Here is a 20,487-nt window from a genome sequence, read left to right as displayed (position 1 = left end):
CAAATTAAAGTCAGCTTGGGAAACACAGCAAGACTACCTCATACAAATAGACAGTAACAAAAAAAATCATTGTTGTGTATTTTTAAATAATGCTATAAGTAGAACTTTTTATCGTCTTTAAAAAGTTAATACAGAAAGAAATACTAGCTTTTGTTTGTTTGGTTTTTCAAGATAGGGTTTCTCTGTGTAGTCCTGGTTGTCCTGGAACTATCTCTGAAACACAGAGATCCACCTGCCTTCCCTCCTGAGTGCTAGGATTAAAGACATGTGCCACCAACCACGAGGCAAGGTTTTTACTGTTGTTTATTTTAGTAAAATGGTTAAGTTTAACTAGAAAAACACAAGACTGAAGAGATGGTTCAACACTTAAGAGCACTGGCTGCTTTTCCAGAGAATCTGGGTTCAATTCCCAATACCCACATAGCGGCTCACAACCATCCCTAACTCCAGTCCTGGGAATCTGTTGCTCCCTTTTGGCCCTAATGGGCATTGCAAGTCCATGGTACATACAGGCAAAAAAATCCATACACATAAAAATGATAAATGTAAAAAAGAAAGAAAAATACTGAAATATCTATGAATTACACACCAAAAATGTCTGTCAAAGAAAATTAGAAAAACTTGGAATTAGGAAGTAGTTTTGGAGTGGGGGTGGGAGGGGCACACGGGGTGAGGATACATATGAAAAAAAGAGCATCAAGGAACTAACAAGCAAACAGTAAGGGTATCCTGAGAAGCCCATCAGGTGTATCAGGCACGGCTTTCTCCTACAGGACACCTGTAAATCAGCTAAAAAACTAAGAAGTAAAAGAGGGTTTTTCATGAACAAAACTTATAAGGAGTTAAGGAAAGCATGAGTGACCTCATTCTTAATGAAGAAAACGTAACATCTGTTAATCTGATATTGGCTTTATAAGAATCTAGGACCAGTGTGGTGGCACACACCTTTAATCCCAGCACTCAAGAGGAAGAGGCAGGTGTACCTCCGTGTCCAAGGCCAGTCTGGTGTACAGAGAGAATTCCAGGCCAGTCTGGTCTACAGAGAGTTCCAGGACAGGCAGGGGTACACGGAGAAACCCTGCCTTGAAAATGAATGAATGAATGAATGAATGAATGAATGATGGATGTTGGTTTGTAAAGCTTCCTGATTTTTGAATTTTCACAATAAAAAGTTAAATGGAGGAGTCACACATGGTGACCCACACCTTTAATTCCAGCACTGGGGAGGCAGAGGCAGGCAGATCTCTGTTGCAGAGGCCAACCTGGTCTACACTGTGAGTTCCAGAACAGCCAGAGTTACATAGTAAGACCTTGTCTCAAAACAAGCAAAAAATAGAAAAGATAAAGGATTAGAGAGATGGCTCAATGGTTAAGAGCTCTGGCTGCTCTTCCAGGACCCAGGTTTGATTTCCAGCACCATATAGCAGCTTAAAGCCACCATACTATAATTTCACTCCCAGGGAATCAGTGCCTTTTTCTGGAGCCTCATCAGGTACCAACACGTATGTGATGCAGATGTACATGCAACAAAAGCATTAAGCCATTTTAAAAATAGTAAGAAAAAAGCACAGCAAAAATAATATAAAATGTGTATTTCCATAATGAAGTTTTTGAAAAGTAAAAGAACAGGCAGGTGTGGTAGCACTTATCTGTAATCCTAACACTTAGGAGGCCAAAGGAAGAGGAATACCATGGGTTCAAGGCTAGCCTCGGCTACATAGTGAGGACCAGGACAGTCAGAATTTATACAGCCAAGACCATGACTCAAGAAAAAATTATTTTAAAGAAAGGGGCCAATAAGATGGCTACCAACGCTAACAACCTTAGTGTGATCTCAGACACACGGAACATGGAAAGACAGCCAGTCCTGTAAGTTGTCTTCTGACCTCCAAACAACTCAGGAGAATGTGATGTTCTGAGGTCTGCACATTTCCAGGGTGGTGTGGGACCATGGTCTGTATTCTGTCAATTATATTTTAAATAAACGCTGGTTGGCCAGTAGCCAGGCAGGAAGTATAGGCAGGACAACCAGACAGGAAGTAGAGGCAGGTCAAGGAGAACAGGAGAATTCTGTTGTGAGCAGTTGTGAGCCCGCCACAGAAGAAGCAAGATGTGACTGCTTCGCCTGAATAAAGTACTGAGCCACATGGCTAGCATGGAGAAGAATAATGGGCTAATATATGTTATAAGAGTTAATAAGCCCGAGCCAATGGGCCAATCAGTTTATAACTAATGTAGACCTCTGTTTGATTTCTTTGGAACTTAACGATTAGGAACCGGGAAGAACAGAAACCTCAGATAACACCAAGGAAGCACTAAAAGTAACAACTGCCATCAGATATTAATAGGACAGGGAATTTATGTTGTAATACCTAGGATAATAACTATTGAAAAATATAAAGCAGGCATTACTTCTAAACTAATAAAAGAAAACAGATTTTTACAAAAGTCAAAAGCAGACAACAAATTGAAGGAAAAAAAAGCAAAATAATACTGAGATTGACAAATCATAGCTCTACTGGAAATAAATGCAGATGATAGAATGCAAAAAACAAAACATTCAGAAAGATGACAGGACAAATCAAGCACCCTGAATTGTGGGATTTATTCAGTAAAGAGAGACAATAAATAGCACTTATATCAGACAATAACAAAGTGCTAAGTGCTGTGGTTCAATAGGACACTGTTTCATAAGTAAAACAAAACCACAGAAACAAATACAAATGAGTAACTAAAAGATGTTATAAACACCATAAGAGATTACAATAGGTGTGTTTTACCCTAGTCACAGAGACCAGGAAGGGCAGGATAAGTGGGTACACTGTAAAACTCAGAAAAATAATGCAGAGAGGAACAGGCAAATAAAATGCCTAGAGTGGAGGAAACCGATTCAAGACTGTTAGGATGGAAATTAAGAAGGAACCTAGTGTGAGCTAAAACAACTCAGGCTTAAACCCATGAAATGATTTAAATAAGAAATCAACAAGCTGGTCTGTAGTTCAAAAATAAATGAATTAATACAAACAAACAAAAAAATCCTCTAGCTATAACACGGGAATGGTTTAAAGAAAAAGAATCAAGCCGGATGGTGGCGCACGCCTTTGATCCCAGCACTCTGGAGACAGAGGCAGGTGGTCTCTGTGAGTTCGGGGACAGCCTGGTTGATCTACAAGAGCTAGTTCCAGGCTCCAAAGCTATAGATAAACCCTGTCTCAAAAAATCAAAAAGAAAAAGAATCAGTGCAGATAAACTAGTTAGAAACAGCTGCTGGCATTCAGGCAAATATATACAAATAAACAGAATCAAGATAATGAAAACTACAGATTCATCTTTTTACTAAAGATGAATCCTTACTCAGTGCCAAATGCTTTAATAAAGAGACATTGAGATAGCTAGGTTGTAAAGAATAAATTAACATAATATTTAAGGCCAAAAGTCCCTATATGATCTAAAGATTTTAAACATGTTCATACAAAAAACTAAACAAATAACAAAAACAAAAAAACAACTAAACAGAACTAGTCACAAAACAGTGCTAAGACGCAGCATAAACGAGCAGATGTGGTGGCATATACCTGCAGTTGAGTACTGGGATGGCTGAAGCAGGAGGACCAAAGTCATCTTTAGCTACCAAGGGAATTCAAGGCCAACCTGACTTTGCTGGGAGAGAGAAGGGGCGCACAGGGTCTTAACTTCCAAAGGTCTTAAATTCCAGCACTCAGGCGGCAAGGACAGGCAAAACAGAGTTCCAGGCCAACCTGATCTACACAGTGAGTTCTGGACTAGCCAGACATACATAGTGAGACTCTGTCTTGAATGAATGAATGAATGAATGAATGAATGAATGAAGTAAAAGTAGAAGTGGGGCAGAAAGCCCAAGTACAAAAGTAGCTTTGTCACTATCAAATTATATTAATGTCTAATAATTTTTAAGTAGATTATATCTTAAAGGTGTAATGAAAATCACATTTTGTAAATTAATTTATAGCATTTAAAACCACAAAACTTTTCAGTAAAAAATTTAATCTGTTTAGAGGAATCTTTCAAAATTTTTTTAGCATATTTGCTTAAAGAAATGGCAATGTTTCAATTCATGAAATTCTTGTTTTATTATATTATTTTGCTAATACATTCAATGCAAAATGTATAGATATTATAAAGTAGTAATTTGCAAACTAGGGATTCAACAATGCCACTTTAAGCCATTTTATCAATCCTTGATGTAGAAATGATAAAAGTTTGTAAAACACGCCTTTAAAATAGAATTATGTTTTTTTTTTTAGAATTATGCTTTTTAAAAAAGTGAACTTTGGTGGCGCACGCCTTTAATCCCAGCACTCGGGAGGCAGAAGCAGGCAGATCTCTGTGAGTTCGAGACCAGCCTGGTCTACAAGAGCTAGTTCCAGGACAGGCTCCAAAACCACAGAGAAACCCTGTCTCGAAAAACCAAAAAAAAAAAAAAAAAAGTGAACTTTGATTATTCAAATCCAACTAAAATTTTGACAATTACCTATACTCTAAAGTTTAAATTGGTAAGTTCTTAAACCACTTATAAAAATACATACCTTTCTCTAACAAAATCTGCTAGTTCTTTAGTTGATATCTGTCCATGTTTCATATTATGGTAGAGAACATCAAAGCCATTATTCTTCTCCCCCTGAGATTCAAGAGATAAACAAAACCAGACATTAAAAATGTGAAAGCACAATAATGCTACATTAATTATTATACAACTCTTATGCTCTGGTAAGCCATTTTTTCTTAAGCTAACAACTGTTAAATGATTACATACTATCAAAGCAATATACCTTTGATAACATTTATAATTTACTATACACACATTCTATAAATATGCAAAAGTATACAATCAATGAAATTAAATATGAAACTGTAAGAAACACACACCATAGTAAAATACATTACAAAACTCCATCATACATATCAAGAGATTCTGCGTTATTTAACTCAAGAGTTTATGCTTTAAAATAACTAAATCCTAGCTCAGCATAGTGATGCCCACATTTAATCCCCGCACTAGAAGGTAGAGGAAGCAATATCTCTGCAAGTTCAAGGCCAGACTGGTCTATGTATAAAGTTCTAGGCTAGCCAGCTTTAGTGAGACCTTGCCAAAACAAACAAACAAAAATTCTTTAAAATAAATCCTGACTTTTGAATCAAAACAGCATACTACTAATAATATAAGCTCTGAATATCATGAAATATTGATGTAGGATTGCCATCTGTATGCTGTGAATATATTTTATTACCATTGGTTAATAAAGAAGCTGCTCTGGCTTAGGGCAGGGCAGAATAAAGTCAGGAAGGAAAACTAAACTGAATATAGGGAGAAAGAAGGCAGAGTCAGGCAGCTGCCAGCAGCCACCAGAGAAGCAAGATGTGAGGTAAGAGGCCACAGGACTTGTGGTAAAATATAAAGAAATAGAAATTTGGGGCTCGAGAGGTGGCTCAGAGGTTAAGAGCACTGCCTGCTCTTCCAAAGGTCCTGAGTTTCAATTCCCAGCAACCACATGTTGGCTCACAACCATCTGTAATGAGGTCTGGTGTCCTCTTCTGACCTGCAGGTGTACACACAGACAGAATATTGTATACATAATAAATAAATAAATATTTTTTAAAAAAGAAATGAATTAATTTAAGATGCAGTTAAAATAAGAAGCCTAAGCTAATAGGCTAAAGAATATGTAATTAATATTAAGCGTCAGAGTGGTCACTTCATAAGTGGGACCTGGTGGGGGGAGAGAAACCAGTCCACAGGGACCAGTGGAATAAAGAATATTTGTAGCTACAAATATTTTGTAATTCCTATTCAAATTTTTCAATAAACTTGAAAAAAAAATCAGACACTTTTTAAATGACTTATTTTTATGTATTGGTGTTTTGCTTGAATGTATGTCTGTGTGAGGGTATCAGATCCCCTGGAACTGGAGTTACAAACAGATGTTTGTGAGCTGCCATGTAGGTGCACGGAATTGAACCCAGGTCCTCAAGAAGCAATCAGTGCTCTTATCTGCTGAGTCATAGCTCCAACCCCAAGATTTTTATTTCCATATATAACAATTTAAAGAAAGGTAAGAAATAGGCTATTGGCTTTATCTCCATTGGATAGAATGTAAATAGAATTCCGCAAATATTTAAGTCTTGAAAATCTTTAAGCTATGTAACCCTGTAAATTCTATATTATTAAATTATCACAAAGGAAATCCCAAAAATGTCTATTTAACATGTAAAATAAAGACCAATAAACTAAGCCAAACAAGTCCCACATTTATAGCTTAAGTTTTTAATTTCCTTGAATAAAAATTAAATCAAGAATTAAATATATTTGTTGGATATAAAAGTAATACTATTAGCAAGTATCACAGGATCGGAAATCTGTTTTCAACAGCTCACCAAAAACAGGAAACAGGAACTTCAAATCAAGCTGAAGTAATCTCTAATAAGCTCTTAGCTTGTAACATCAAGTACTTTGTCACACATACAACAAATGAAATGTTACGTGAAACACTATACATTTTGAATATCCATTTTTATCTAAGAAAAATAAAACATCACTGCCGTTTATGAATACAACATCTCCACTGGTTCAACAGGTTTTCATATTTAACAATGTTATTAACTAACTTTAGATTTTTGTGGGGGTTTTTAAACTTATGCTGTTTTCAAACAATCTTTCCAGTCAAAATGAGAATATTTCAGCTAATCATTGTTAGTAGCCTGCAACAAGAAAAACCTAACAGCATCAAGATTTAGAAGCAACAGACAAAAGCAAAGGATCTAAATCTTCCAAGGGATTCCATCACCTGACATAAACTACTTGTGCTTAACAAAGCTACCTACCAGCTTACAGCTGAGTTAGAAACCTTTAAATAAACAGAAACAAAACTACTGAAATACAAAATCACAAAAACCCAGTCTGAGGACCTCACGCCCCAAGGTTCTTATTCATACATAAGACTGGTTACCCAGTCCTCAATGTGTACTATAAATATTTAAAAGGTAGCCAGAAGATGTAAGCTCAGTGGAGGGTATAAGACCCTTGGTTCAATTCCTAGTCCCCCACTCCAAATGTGTGTATGTCTGTGTCACAAATTTGAAAGACAAATCAGAGCTGGAAGCAAAGGGCTACTACCAAACAAACACAGATTATTATGATAAATATTTACTAGACTCACAAGGAAAATAACAAAAACCTCTCACGCTGTAAAGGGAACAAGAACTTGAAGACCATCTAGTAAGCTAAGCCCCTAAACAACACAGCACCTAAACATTAATCAAGGCAATGCTCATGGGTAGAGTTCTTCCCTAATATGTATAAAGTCCTGGAATTTGATCTAGTTGTCACAAAAACAGAAGACTGACCCAGATGTGATGGTGATGGCATGCATTCCTACTAGGGCAGAGGCTGGAGCAGAAGGCTCTCTACGCCAAAGAAAACCTGGGCTCTATAACGAAACTCGGTCTCAAAAATAAGCAAATAAAATAAAAGGCTGCTGAGTTACATTCAGAATCTATGTTCCAAATGAAAAGTCCCTGAAGTGGGCCAGAGTAAGAGTGTTTGCTCTGCACGACCTAACTTTGAATCTCCAACACCCATTCAAAAAGTCAGAACGGCTGCACATGTACATAACCCCAGACCCAGAAAGATAAATATAATATGCATTCACTCTTACGTGGCTTTTAGAAATAAAGCAAATAAAAACCAGCCTACAGTTCATAACCCCAGAGAAACTAGACAACAAAGATAGACATACATGGATCTACACAGAAAGGTGAAAAAGACAAGCTCTCCTGAGTAAATCGGGAGCATGGGGGACATGGGGGAGGCTACAAGGGGAAAGGGGAGGAAGGGAGAAAAACAGAAAAAAATGTACAGCTCAATAAAAAAAAATTATTTAGAAATAAAAAATATCAAATTTTATTTTTGTTTACAAAAAAAAAAAAGGTAGTGGTGTTAGATATGGTGGCACACATCCACACTGGGAAGACAGAGACAGATACATCTCTGCAAGTTCGAGGCCAGCCCAGAGAATTCCAGACCAACCATTTTAATTTCACAAAACTATTAATACAGTATTTATTGGTCATGAACTGTCACTTTGTTAGAAACTAAACAAAACTGTAAATAGTTTAAATGGGTCTCTAAGTACAGGATATACATATATATGCAAGCATGCTTTTCAAAGTTGAGATGTCTAACAGATAACACACAGGTTTTCTTTTCACGCTACCAAAAAGTTACTGCACAGCTGGGCATGGTGGCACATGCCTTTAATCCCAGTACTTAGGAGGTCGAGGCAGACAGATCCCTGAGCTTGGGGCCAGCTTGGTCTACAGAAGAGTTCCAGCATAGCCAGGGCCACAGAGAAGGCCTGTCTCAAAAAAAAGAGGAGGCTGGAGAGATGATTCAGATGTTAAGAGCACTGGCTGCTCATCCAGAGGCCCTGAGTTCAATTCCCAGCAACCACATGGCGGTTCACAACCATCTGTAATGAGATCTGGTGTCCTCTTCTGGCCTGCAGGCATACATGCAGACAGAATACTATGTACATAATAAATAAATCTTTAAAAAAAAAAAACTGTCTCAACAAACAAAGTTCCTGTACTGGCCTGGTAAGCAATGACAGTTTAGTAACTACACAGGCATATCACCATCAGTTTTGGAGTAGCAACCAATTTTCAGAGCAATCAGTTTTTGTTCTCCAAAATAAATCCATATCCAAGCGGCTAAATTTAAAAATAAGTATTCACTCATCATTGGTAAGCTCATTTTCAGCAGGCTTATATAATCTGACTCACTCTTATGAGTTAAGTCAATGCTTATGTCCACAAGGAATATTTGCATGTACATTTATAGCAGCAGTATTCAAAACAGCCAAAAGGTAGAAGCACTCCAAATGTCTATCTAAGAAACACACTAGCCGGGCAGTGGTAGCGCACGCCTTTAATCCCAGCACTTGGGAGGCAGAGGCAGGCAGATCTCTGTGATTTTGAGACCAGCCTGGTCTACAAGAGCTAGTTCCAGGACAGGCTCCAAAACCACAGAGAAACCCTGTCTCGAAAAACCAAAAAAAAAAAAAAGAAACACTAAAAAAAAAAAAAATCAATATATTCACATGATAGATGATGACTGGGCCATAAAAAGGAAAGAAACAGTGAACTGGTGAACTTTGAAAATATTATGGTAAGAGCTAAGCCTGGCGACACATGCCTTTAATTCCAGTACCCCAGAGGCAGAGGCAGGTGGATATCCAGGCCAGTCTGGTCTATAATAGCAAGTTCCAAGCCAGTCAGGACTATATAGAGACCCTATCTCAAAAAAATGAATAAATAAAAATAGAAAAAGGAAAATATTACAGTAAGTGAACGCTGCTGATCACAAAAGACCACACATGTACTATCAGGACTTCATTTATAGCAAAGCGGAGAGGCTACATAGAGACAAATAGGTGCTGGGGGCGCAGAGGGGGGCAGTGTGGTGAACAACAAATGCATGAAGGTTTCCTTTTGAGATGATGCAAATGTTCTGAAATTATACGAGAGGATGGCTGCTGCTCTAGTTTGCTTTCTGTTGCTGATGATAAATACATGACAAAAAGCGACTCAAAATGGTCTATTTCAGGTCACACTCCCTCACTGAGGAAAGTCAGGGTAGGAACAGAAGCAGAACCATAAAGGAACACTGCTTACTAGCCAGCTCTCTGCTCATGCTCAATTAACTCTCCAGTATTTGCTATCATTTATTTATTTATTTATTTATTTATTTATTTATTTATTTATTTATTTAGTGCTTGGTTGGTTGGGTTGTTTGTTTGTTTTTCAAGACAGGGTTTCTCTGTGTAACAGCCCTGGCTGTCCTAGAATTCTCTTTGTAGACCATGCTGACCTCAAACACTTAAAGAGATTCCCCTGCCTCCACAGTACTGGGATTAAATGTGTGCATCACCACCAAGCACATCAGCTAGCTCTTACACAGCCCAGAAGCACCTAACTAAAGATGGTGCCCTCCACAATGGGCTGGACCCTCGCACATCAATCACCAATCAATACAATCTGATTTGGGTAATTCCTCAACTGAAACTCCCTCTTCCCTCGGAAGACTACAGACAATAACAACTAGTCAGCACAGCTATGCATCTATATTACCAAAATCTCCCGAATTGCACTTTATTTACTCACATTTTTATTATCTATGTGGGAGGGTTGTATGGAACTGGTCATTCAATTGCAGGCCTTCTGACTCAGAGTTCTGCAAGAACTGTCACTTTACGTAACAATAAATAGCACCTTGGGAGGAGTAGATGTAGTTCAGCTGGTTAAGTGCTTGTCTAGCATGCACCAGCCTTAGGTTCAATCCCCAACATCACATAAACTGGGCATTAAGTCAAATGCCTATTAATCCTAGCACTGAGAGGTGGCAGCAGGGAAATCAGAAGTTCTAGGTCATCCTGAGTTTGAGGCCAGCCTGGGCAACAGGAGACCTTGTCTCAAAAAGTAGACATACAGGCAAAAAATTGTTTTTAAAGAACGAAGTAAATATTTTAAATGTATTTTCTCTCCATAGTCCTCAAGGTAGTACTCTTCTCATTCACTCACTGTTCACTGTTCATGTCCTGGGAGAAACCACATTTATTAAAGCCCAATCTAAGGGCTGGGAGAGCAATGCCTTTAATCCCAGTTCTGGGAGGCAGAGGCAGGGGGATCTGTACGAGTTCCAGGACAGCAAAAGAGCTACAAAGCAAAGACCCTGTCTCAAAACACACACACACACACACACACACACACACACACACTCAATTAAATAAAAAAAAAAAAAAACACCAAGGCAGGTATTTAAACCAAGTTGGGGGTGTGGCTCACTGGCAGAATGCCTGCCTAGCATTTGATAAACCCTAAAAAGATATTCTTAGAATCATACGAGCCCTTAAAAGGAAAACACATTTCCCAAGACTGCAGGAAATAATTTGACATGTATTATTCGGTATTCAGTTTAGTGAAAATAAGACTTGATTATGCATAGTTTTGGATTGACATTATCAATTAAGCTGAAATGTAGCTAAAAGATACACTATAAAGTCAAGTCACTGAAAATGTTCAGGCATCTTCTACTCTAATATGGCGTTAACAAGCAAAGTAACTTTGAAATTTCTAATTAAAAAGTTTAGACTGAGCACGGTGGCACAGGCCTTTAATCCCACACTCCAAAAGCAAAAGCAGATGGATCTGTGAGTTCCAGACCAACTAGGGTTACACACTGAGACTATAGACTAGAAATTAAGTCACAGACAGGCAGTGGTGGCACAGGCCTTTAATCCCAGCACTCAGGAAGCAGAGACAGCAGAGACAGCCTGGTCTACAGAGTGAGTTCCAAGACAGGCTCTAAAGCTACACAGAGAAACCCTGTTTTGAAAAACCTAAAAAAAAATTAACTAACATATTAAAATTATATCCTTCCATGTTAGTGTTCTACAATTCCTCCTCTGAATTAGAAATAAGCAGACTAAATCACCATCAACTTTTCACTTCCAATTTCCCCTGAGATTAAGTAAAAATACAAAATAAAATGCCCTTTTCAAAATTCTAAGTACCTCACAATAAAATTCAATGCAGCCTAAAATAACTTTAAAATGTCATGGTATCACATCTGTAATCCCATCATTCAGAGGTTGAGGCAAAAGGATCATGAGTTTGTGTACAGCCTCGGCTACAATACAGCCTGGGCTACAGAGAGTCAGGTTTGCTTTTTTCTGTTTGTTTTATCTTATTTTAAGGTGAGCCTGGGCAAAAAAGTGAAATCTTATCTCAAAAACAAACTAAATATGGAGCTCAAAAGATGGCTCAGCAGTTAAGAGCACCGGCTGTTCTTAAAGAGGACCTGGGTTCGAATTCCAATACCCATATGGTGGTTGGTTACCTGACACATTCTGACCTCTATGGGCACTGCATACACATGGTGAACAGACAATGCAAAACACATAAAAGTCTTTTTAAAACATACTATAATTTTGGAATGCCAATAATCAAACCTAATTGAACTAAGTTAATTGAACCTGTGGCTGGATATTCTGTTTGTTGCATGAAAATAACTAGTTAACAGTCATACACTAAAACATTTCACTTTGTGTATACATATGCTTGCATATATACAGTTTCTTTGGAATGCTAAAAATAAGGGACAATGTTTAGAGAGATAATAACAGCTGGAGAAAGGAGATTTTATATTTTAGTCTTTTGTACCTTTTGAGTATCAACAGACATAAAACAATTTGCAAGTCTGTTAGTACACAGTAAATATTTCTGTTACGGAATATTAGCGTAAGATGTGTTACAGTCATTTATGCTGTGGAATATCTGTTTAACGATGCAAAGATATGTTGAATTCTTTCATGCTGCATTTGTTTAACTTTATAAAGCTGTGTCACTTTGCCTGCCTGAAACATCTGATTGGTCTAATAAAGAGCTGAACAGCCAATAGCAGGAGAGGTAAACAAATGGGGCTGGTGGGCAGAGAATAAACAGAAGAAATCTCAATGAGAGAGCAAGGAGGGAATAAAGAAGGAGAGGAGGATGCCAGGGGCAGCCACCCAGTTACACATCCTGCCACAGGGCAAGAAGTAAAGAAAGATATATAAAATAGAGAAAGGTAAAAAGGCCTGAGGCAAACATAGTTAAAAAGAATCAGGATAATTTAAGTTTAAAAGCTGGCTAGAAACAAGCCAAGCTAATACCAGACACCCATAAGTAAGAATAAATCTCCATATATTTATTTGGAAGCTGGGTGGTAGGTCCCCAGAGTTTTTAAAAAAGAAAAAAAAAAAACCTACATATTTCTACATTCACATCCACATATGTATACAAATATTTAATTCTAGTATATCAGCTGATGGGATCATATTCTAAGCAAGAATACCAAATTTCAATATTTATAACTTTGAAGTAATGAAAAGACAAGCCTCTAGTTTGGGTTTCCACAGTCATATCAAATACTTTTCTAAAGATACATATTTTTTAAATTTTAATCTGAATAAAAAAAACCCAAAATGTATTAATCACTCATCTAAGATATTAGATTTAAATTTGACAAAAAGATAATAATGGTTTACACTCCAAAGTCCTATTGATAGACTAATACAAATTTTCTAAAAGCATTTTAATCCTCCCATATTTATCCATATTAACTATAGATGGGACTGGATAACCAAGTGCTCCAACATAAACTAAAGTATGATGGTGCCCATGAAGCAGTAAATGAGATGAGACTTTCCAAGTTAAACAGTAAGATTAAAAGGAACAGCTTTGGGATCAAAACACCTACCATCACTTATTTGTTCATTGTTGCTACTGACTGAGATACCCTCTGCAGAAAGTTTCCTAACTCAAAGCACCAGTTTACTGTAAAGTGATACACACTAAGGAATACGTGGCATGTTATACAGATTATGTTTACTGTGTAAAATGACATTTGTAAAATACTAAGCACAAGTCTGTCATGCTTATTTCCTCTGAAAGTAATTATTATCTGTGGAGTTATTTCTTTAATGTTTTTACTGATGAATAATCTAGGTTTATACAAAAACAGCCATTTTAATTATTACAGTGCAGTGTTTTTACAAATAATCTCAGTATCATAAACTAGTACTTAACTCTTCCTCTGAGCAATATGCAGCCTAAGAGACAATAAAACACTGAACAGTACCCTTTTAAAGTTATGTAACCTGTCAGAAAGCTAACATTTGTTTTTACATATTAAGAGTAATGGTGTGGATTATTTTTAACAGGAAAAATATTTTCATCTTGATCATCAATAGCATTACGCTTTATGGCAACAGACTTATCAGCAACAAAACATCTGTTATGTAGGAAGTCTTGAGCATGTTTTTTCTTTACAGTATTAAGGAATTTTTAATTAAGCAGTTTCAGTTAGGAAAAATTATACAGAAAAGGGGAGGAAGATGTGCTGCTTTCAAATGAACCTGAAAGGTGTCTCAATGACTCAAGCTTTCCTCTAGCAGAACGCCACAATAAGAAGGTCTGTCTTTACAGAGGTAGGGAGAAACCATTCATAGGCTGTTTGCTTAGAAACTTAAACTTCAGTTTTCCATTACCTCACTGACTCTTGTGTGTGTGTGTGTGTTTACCACATACAATGTTTTGAACTTTAACAAGTTTTATTTTCTTACCACTCTGAACACTGGGAAGGAATAAATATTAAATTCTCTACTTTAAGGAATTACTTCACAAATAGCCCTGAACTATGTAAAATTGCAAGATGTTTAACACAGAACACTGAAACCCTTACAAGCTGGCTGCTTAGTTAATTCCTAGGCTCTCCTAGGTCCTTTTGCCTCCTTTGGGAGCCTTTCATGTTCTAATTTAGAACTTTCAGCCCCAATTCCATACTGGGAAATAAATTCAATCTATTTTTAATCTATTTTACTATCTGTTCCTTAATAGTGGAAATGAAGGCAAAGACTGAAACATAAATTTCAGACATTCAAAATATTGTTGCTCCTCTAGTGAGTTTCCACTTAAGTCTAAAGTGTATGCAGTAAATTCATACAGAAATGGAAAAGACCCCAGAATGTTCAAAAATTTAAAAAAAAAAAAACAAAAAAACTTGTATGATTCGCTTAATTCCTGCTTCCTGACTCATTATACAAAGCTGTACGAAACAGTATAGTAGCAGCTGGTACAAAGTAGACAATAGAATAAAACTGAGAATCCAAGGATAAACTCATACACTCACCGTCAAGTGATACCAGAAAAAGGTGTCACTAAAGCACAAGGAGGGAAAAAGACTCTTAAAAAAAAAAATGCTAGAACAAAATAAACATATACTTGCAAAGAAAGAAGCTACACCCTTTCTTTGAACATCCAGGATTAAGTTCAAATAGCTCACAGAAGGAACTAAAGAGCTTAAGCCATGATCTTATAGGAATAAGTTAGATTACACACTCTTAGGAGTGGCATAGAAGTGGGGAAATGGACACAAAGATTTCATCAAAGTGAGAAACTGGACTACAAAAGATGCTGTTGATAAAATAAAAAGACAGTCTTTTTGTGTGTGTGTGTGTGTGGTTTTTCGAGACAGGGTTTCTCTGTAGCTTTGGAGCCTGTCCTGGAACTCCCTTTGTAGACCAGGCTGGCCTCGAACTCACAGAGATCCGCCTGCCTCTGCCTCCCGAGTGCTGGGATTAAAGGCATGCGCCACCACTGCCCTAAAAAGACAGTCTTCAGAATCAAAAAGCTATTTCCATACCATGTATCTGTGAATCTACTTGTGCATTGTTGCAACAGCCTTAGGTGGCCAGGGAGCTCAATGGCAGGATGGCCTACAAGCAGACCTACTACTTGGGCAAGCACTTTGACAAGCTACCATGCTACTCAGAAAATTCTCCAAGAAAGTATCAAAAACTCATCTGAGGTCTGAAGAGGAGTGGAGGAGCCTGGGTGTCCAGAGTCTAGAACGGGTTCATCACATGGCTCACGAACCACATTTTCTTCTATTTAGACAACTTCTCCAAAAAACAAACAAAAATGAAGTACCGGGGATCACCTAATCTTTTTTAAATTTAATGTATATGAGCACATAAGGCAGTATTAAGTGAATACTTGAAAAATGTACTTATTTATATATACCTGTACATGAGCTGTATTCTTCACAGCCAAGAGTTCCGTTAAAGGCAACTGCAAGTAGGTTATTTTAAGTTGTTAAACATAAATTGTCTTGTCTTTTTTTCTTGATGTCTGTTTTACTTTACCTGTTGCTTTATTAAATAAAGCATCCTTCAGAAAGAAAGGGAGAGAGGGAGGAAGGAAGGAAGAAGAAAGGGAGGAAGGAAGGAGAAATGGGCCAGAAATGGTAGTGAATGCCTTTAATCTCAGTGCCTGGGAAGCAGAGGCAGGCAATCTGAATCCAGACCAACCTGCTCTATATAGTGAGTTCTAGGACATCCAGAGCTATGTGTGTCTCAAAAAACAAAAACAAAGCCAGGCGGTGGTGGCGCACGCCTTTAATCCCAGCACTCGGGAGGCAGAGGCAGGCGGATCTCTGTGAGTTCGAGACCAGCCTGGTCTACAAGAGCGAGTTCCAGGACAGGCTCCAAAACCACAGAGAAACCCTGTCTCGAAAAACAAAAACAAAACAAAAAAAAAAAAACAAAAAAGAAATGTGCACCCAGGACTGATAGAAATGACACACACCTATATTTCCAGTGTTTGGTAGGCAGAGACAGGAGGATCAGAAAACCAGGAAACTGTCTTTAAAAAGTGAGCCCAAGAGGGGGTGGGGGTAATCCAGAATATAAAAAAGAATTCAATAACAGCAAAAAGTCAAAAAAGATAATTCAATTTTAAAACTGGCAATAGGTCTACAGTTACCCAAAGGAAAATACTTAAAATGGGCAATAGGAACAAGAAAAAAGTTCAACATCATTAGCCACAGAAAAATACAAATCAAAACCACAAAATGCTACTCCATGTCCACCATCATAATACTATACCACAAGAGATACCAAATGTTGGTGAACATATCCAGAGACGCTGTAGAGCATTTACACAATGTTGTTACCTCTCTGAGGAAGAGGCTAGCAGTAGACCTAACTAGTAATACAGTTAGTTTCTGCTTCTTGGCCCTTTGGCTAATCAAATGCAAATATAGTTAACCGTGTGGCCCTATAAATTCCATTCCCAAAAGAAAACACATGCTCTGACTATCGTGTATAAAAGTGTCCATAGCAGTATTACTCATAATAAACAAAGGATAGTTAGGCACCATACACGCGTCACCAATGAATGGGTAAGTAAAACGTGAACTGGAATATTATTTGACCATAAAAAGGAATTAAGTATTAACACTGCTATCTCGTCAATTACCTTGGAAAATATTATGGCAAGTGAAATAAGCCTGTCATAAGAGTTCCATTTATATGCTGGGTCCGGAAAAGCCAGATCTGTAGAAGCAGAGAGATCAGTTGCCCAGGGGCTGAGGCAAGGGGCAAACTGGGAGTGACTGCTGACCCGCACAGGATTCTTCCTGAGGTTATGAAATTGTTCTAAAACTGACTGTGGTGATGTCTGCACAAAACAATGAGGAACTCTTCACAGTATGCGCTGTACATGCATGCACTGTGTACATGGAAAGGGAACCTCGGTAAAAAAAAAAAAAAAAAAAAAAAAAAAACGCTCTCTTAAAAACACCACGGCGGGCGTCCAGATGTTTGTGGGAAACGAGTAACCTTCGAAACAAGTCACTATGAAGTTATTGTATTATGGAGCAAGCCCGTGCTTGAGACAGAATTAAGGCTCTGAGGCAGCAGTGGCTGGCGTGACTGGAAGCTGACTCCTTTCGACACTTCTACACCTTACCAAAATGAAACCGCGGGATTTGCAAGTGTCGGGCCATAAAAGCCAAGTTTGGCCAAGCTACCTGAGGAAACGCGTTACTTTTCCGGTACCGGGGAGGGGGGTGGTGGTCAAGCTTCCTTGCCATTACCCGCACACAGCGACTGCACGCAAGCACACCGCGGGGCAGGCGAGAGGGGTGTGGGGAGAATGAGGAAGGTCCGAGCAAGGCGACTTGCACGGGCTTTGTGAGCAGGCCTGGAGGCAAAGTCCTGGGCGCAGACCCACGAGCCCAGTCGCGCGCCCGGGAGGAAGTGCCCAGCCCGCCTGGCCGCGCACCGACTCTGCGCGGGGTCCCAGGCCTGCGCCGCGGGAAGCAGACCCCCGCAGGGCGCCCGGCTCTCCGCGCCCGACGCCGCACACGCCCCGTCGGCGCTTTGTCCCCCCGCCCGGCGCCGCGGGCCCTTGGAGTCCTCGCCGCGGCTCCCGGGCCGCGCTGCCAGCCCCGGCGACCCGCACAGCTGCCAGCCCGGAAGAATCGCTGGCCGGAGAGCCTCGGCCCCCCGCGGGAAGCTCGGCCGGGCAGCCCCGGGCCCCGCCGACTCTCGCTCGGACGCCTCAAGAGCCGCCGCCCGCCGCGCACGCAGGCCGCGGGAAGAAGCCGAAGCCCGCCGGCGTTCCCGACAGCCTCCGCTCACCCAGAAATTCTCCACGAAATGCGCCATGACCATCGTGCCGCCGCCACCGCCGCCGCGCCGGGTTCCGCGTCCGCACCCGCCCGCCGCTGTGTAAACACGGACCGGCCCCCACCGCGCCCCCGCCTCTCTCGCCGCCGCCGCCGCCTTCTTCCCAGAGACCGCCCGCGCCCCTCCAAGGCGCATGCGCCACCTAGCGGCCGCCGCGGGCCGGGCTCCTGGGCGCCGCGCCCCGAGTGCGCGTGCGCGTGGCCTGGAGGGGTCCGAGCGTTCGCTGGGAATCGGGCACAGCTGAGTCGCCTAGGATGGCGGGAGCGGGGCGCTCGGCAGGCCCGGGGGGCGGAGCGAATAAGGCCCCGCCCACTCTCTCCTCCTCGTGAGTCCAGCGTCCGGCCGGGACTTCGAGGATCTCCAACACACCCAGGGCTTGGCAAGGCTGGGAGTAAGGAAACTTGGCCGCTGGCCACCCCGAGGAGACTGGGAAACCTTTGGTCAACAGGGAGCCTTTCCTTGACTGGGAAGTAAGATCCAAAACAAAACTGTCCAAGGCCGGAAAGGGAGGAAACGCCCAGTGTCGCCTGCGAGACTCAGGCTCTGCTGCGGGTCACAAGGGAGCCAGCCAGCCCCGACCTCCTGCAGAGAGCAGTCGTGACCCGAAAGGCGACCCTTCCAGGCCCGCTCACAAAACCCACGGTAATCTTACCAACTTGTACACTCAGGGAAAAGACACAAGTTTTAACATGCCTCGGCCTAATGGAGAAACTAAATCCCTTTCCATGCCTTACTTTCCAAAAGCTTAAAAAAGCATAGAGATCTCAAGTTCATTAAGCCAGGTCAAAAATCTACAAGTTTGAAGCCAAGCTCCACAAATAATTTAGTGTAGTTTTAGCTACAGTATGCACACCACACCTCCCTAAAATCGTTTTTTCAGCCGAGGGGTGGTGATGCACGCCTTTTGTCCCAGTACTTGGGAGGCAGAGGCAGGCGGGTCTCTGAGTTCGAGGTCGCTTTCTTCATGGGAAATTATTTTCCTCCCGGAAACTAAAAACCTTGCATTGTTTTTCATATGGATGAAATGTAAAAGATAACTAGATAACGGTTATACGTTTATAATCCTTCATAAATATTCACATAAGGATAAGACATCTGTGATCTGCTCAGTCTTTCATAGGAGTGCGACAAAAGGCTTAGGGTACAGATGAAACGAGACTGGGCATCTGGGGTTGGATGGTGTGAAAATGCTGGTTTGATATACTACTTTAAAAGATTGATGTGTAAGAGTGTTTTGTCTGCCTATTATACGTGTACTCCCTGTGTGTGCCTGGTGCCCGGTGAGGCCAGGAGAGGGTGTGGAATCCTCTGGAACTGAAGATACAGTTGTGAGCCACCGCGTAGGTGTTGGAATTGAATCTGAGCCCTCTGCAAGAGCAGTCATGCTCCTAACCACTGAGCCATCTCTGCAAAAAAAAAAAAAAAAAAATGTTATATGTTAACTCTTCTGTTTCTTCAAAATAAATATTTGCTTCGGTTCTGTAAACAATCAGTCTAGTTAGATGATCTTTGATGCTGAAGATGTAAGAAAATCCTGCTGAAAGGAGTAAGAAAGTGCACCCCGCAAAAGAGGTTGACATCCAATTCCTAATATTACTAATTGCTACCCCCTTAGATGCTAGAAGGGCTCCTGAATTTTAGGTGTTAAATGACCATACATCTGTGTGTGTGTGTGTTCCTCTTTCTGTATCTCTGTCACCCACAGCCACACGTCCTTTCCAAAGGAAACCTACACAGTGACTGTTAATGGGGATCTAATGTTTAACACTGAACCCTGACCATAAATCTCCCCTTCCATGACCAAAACTACTACTCAGGCCCCAACAGAACTGTCTTCTCCCCTCTATCCTCCATTGTAATAAACTGCAAATGCCCTTAGCAGGCAGGCAGATCTGAGCAGCTGAAATGCTTTCAGAGCTGAGGTTAACTTGTCAAATCCCTCCTCTCAGCTTGAATGCAGTGGGTTCTTGCATAACAAAAAGTGTTGTTTCCCAGTAGTGTCAAGCGCAGATTTGCCTTCTCTCAAGGTTCTAATTTGTGGTTACAACACAGACTGTTTAGCAGAGTGTTCCCTATAGCTGTAGCTGCTTCACTGGCCACCATTTTGTTCTTAAGGATGTCTGCCGTGAAGGCAAATGCTCCTCGGTGTGTTTCAAGTTCATAGGGGTCATTGTTTTGCAATTACCTGGTATTTAAGTTGTAAAACTTCATAAACAATGATTAAGGTGGCAGAATTTCAGTGCAGATGGCATAATAGAAGAAGAATGTGGGTGGCATCAGTCACCTTCTGTGCTTTCAGTGATGTTCCCAGGGATGCAGAGATATTCTAGCAGAGCAGAGTTAAGGCTCTGAATGCGTAGTATGCCTTAAAGTATTATTG

At 40.2% G+C, this 20,487-nt stretch overlaps 1 protein-coding gene across 2 annotated transcripts in view; it reads right to left on the bottom strand.

Moving 5' to 3' along the window:
* Fcho2 (FCH and mu domain containing endocytic adaptor 2) overlaps window positions 1–18,280 on the bottom strand; it is a 98,881-nt gene extending 80,601 nt beyond the window's left edge. For both annotated transcript variants that reach the window (XM_057789505.1, XM_057789506.1), the window contains exons 1-2: window positions 18,060–18,280; window positions 4,566–4,657 (exon numbers count right to left, since the gene is read on the bottom strand). In XM_057789505.1, coding sequence (XP_057645488.1) covers window positions 4,566–4,657; window positions 18,060–18,242 — 275 coding nt within the window. In that variant the 5' untranslated portion in view covers window positions 18,243–18,280. The remainder of the gene's footprint in view (window positions 1–4,565; window positions 4,658–18,059) is intronic.
* Window positions 18,281–20,487: the final 2,207 nt, after the last annotated feature.

This window comes from Chionomys nivalis, chromosome 15 (assembly GCF_950005125.1).
Source record: "Chionomys nivalis chromosome 15, mChiNiv1.1, whole genome shotgun sequence".
NCBI classification, from domain to species: Eukaryota; Metazoa; Chordata; class Mammalia; order Rodentia; family Cricetidae; genus Chionomys; species Chionomys nivalis.
This window is presented reverse-complemented; position numbering and strand designations above follow the sequence as displayed.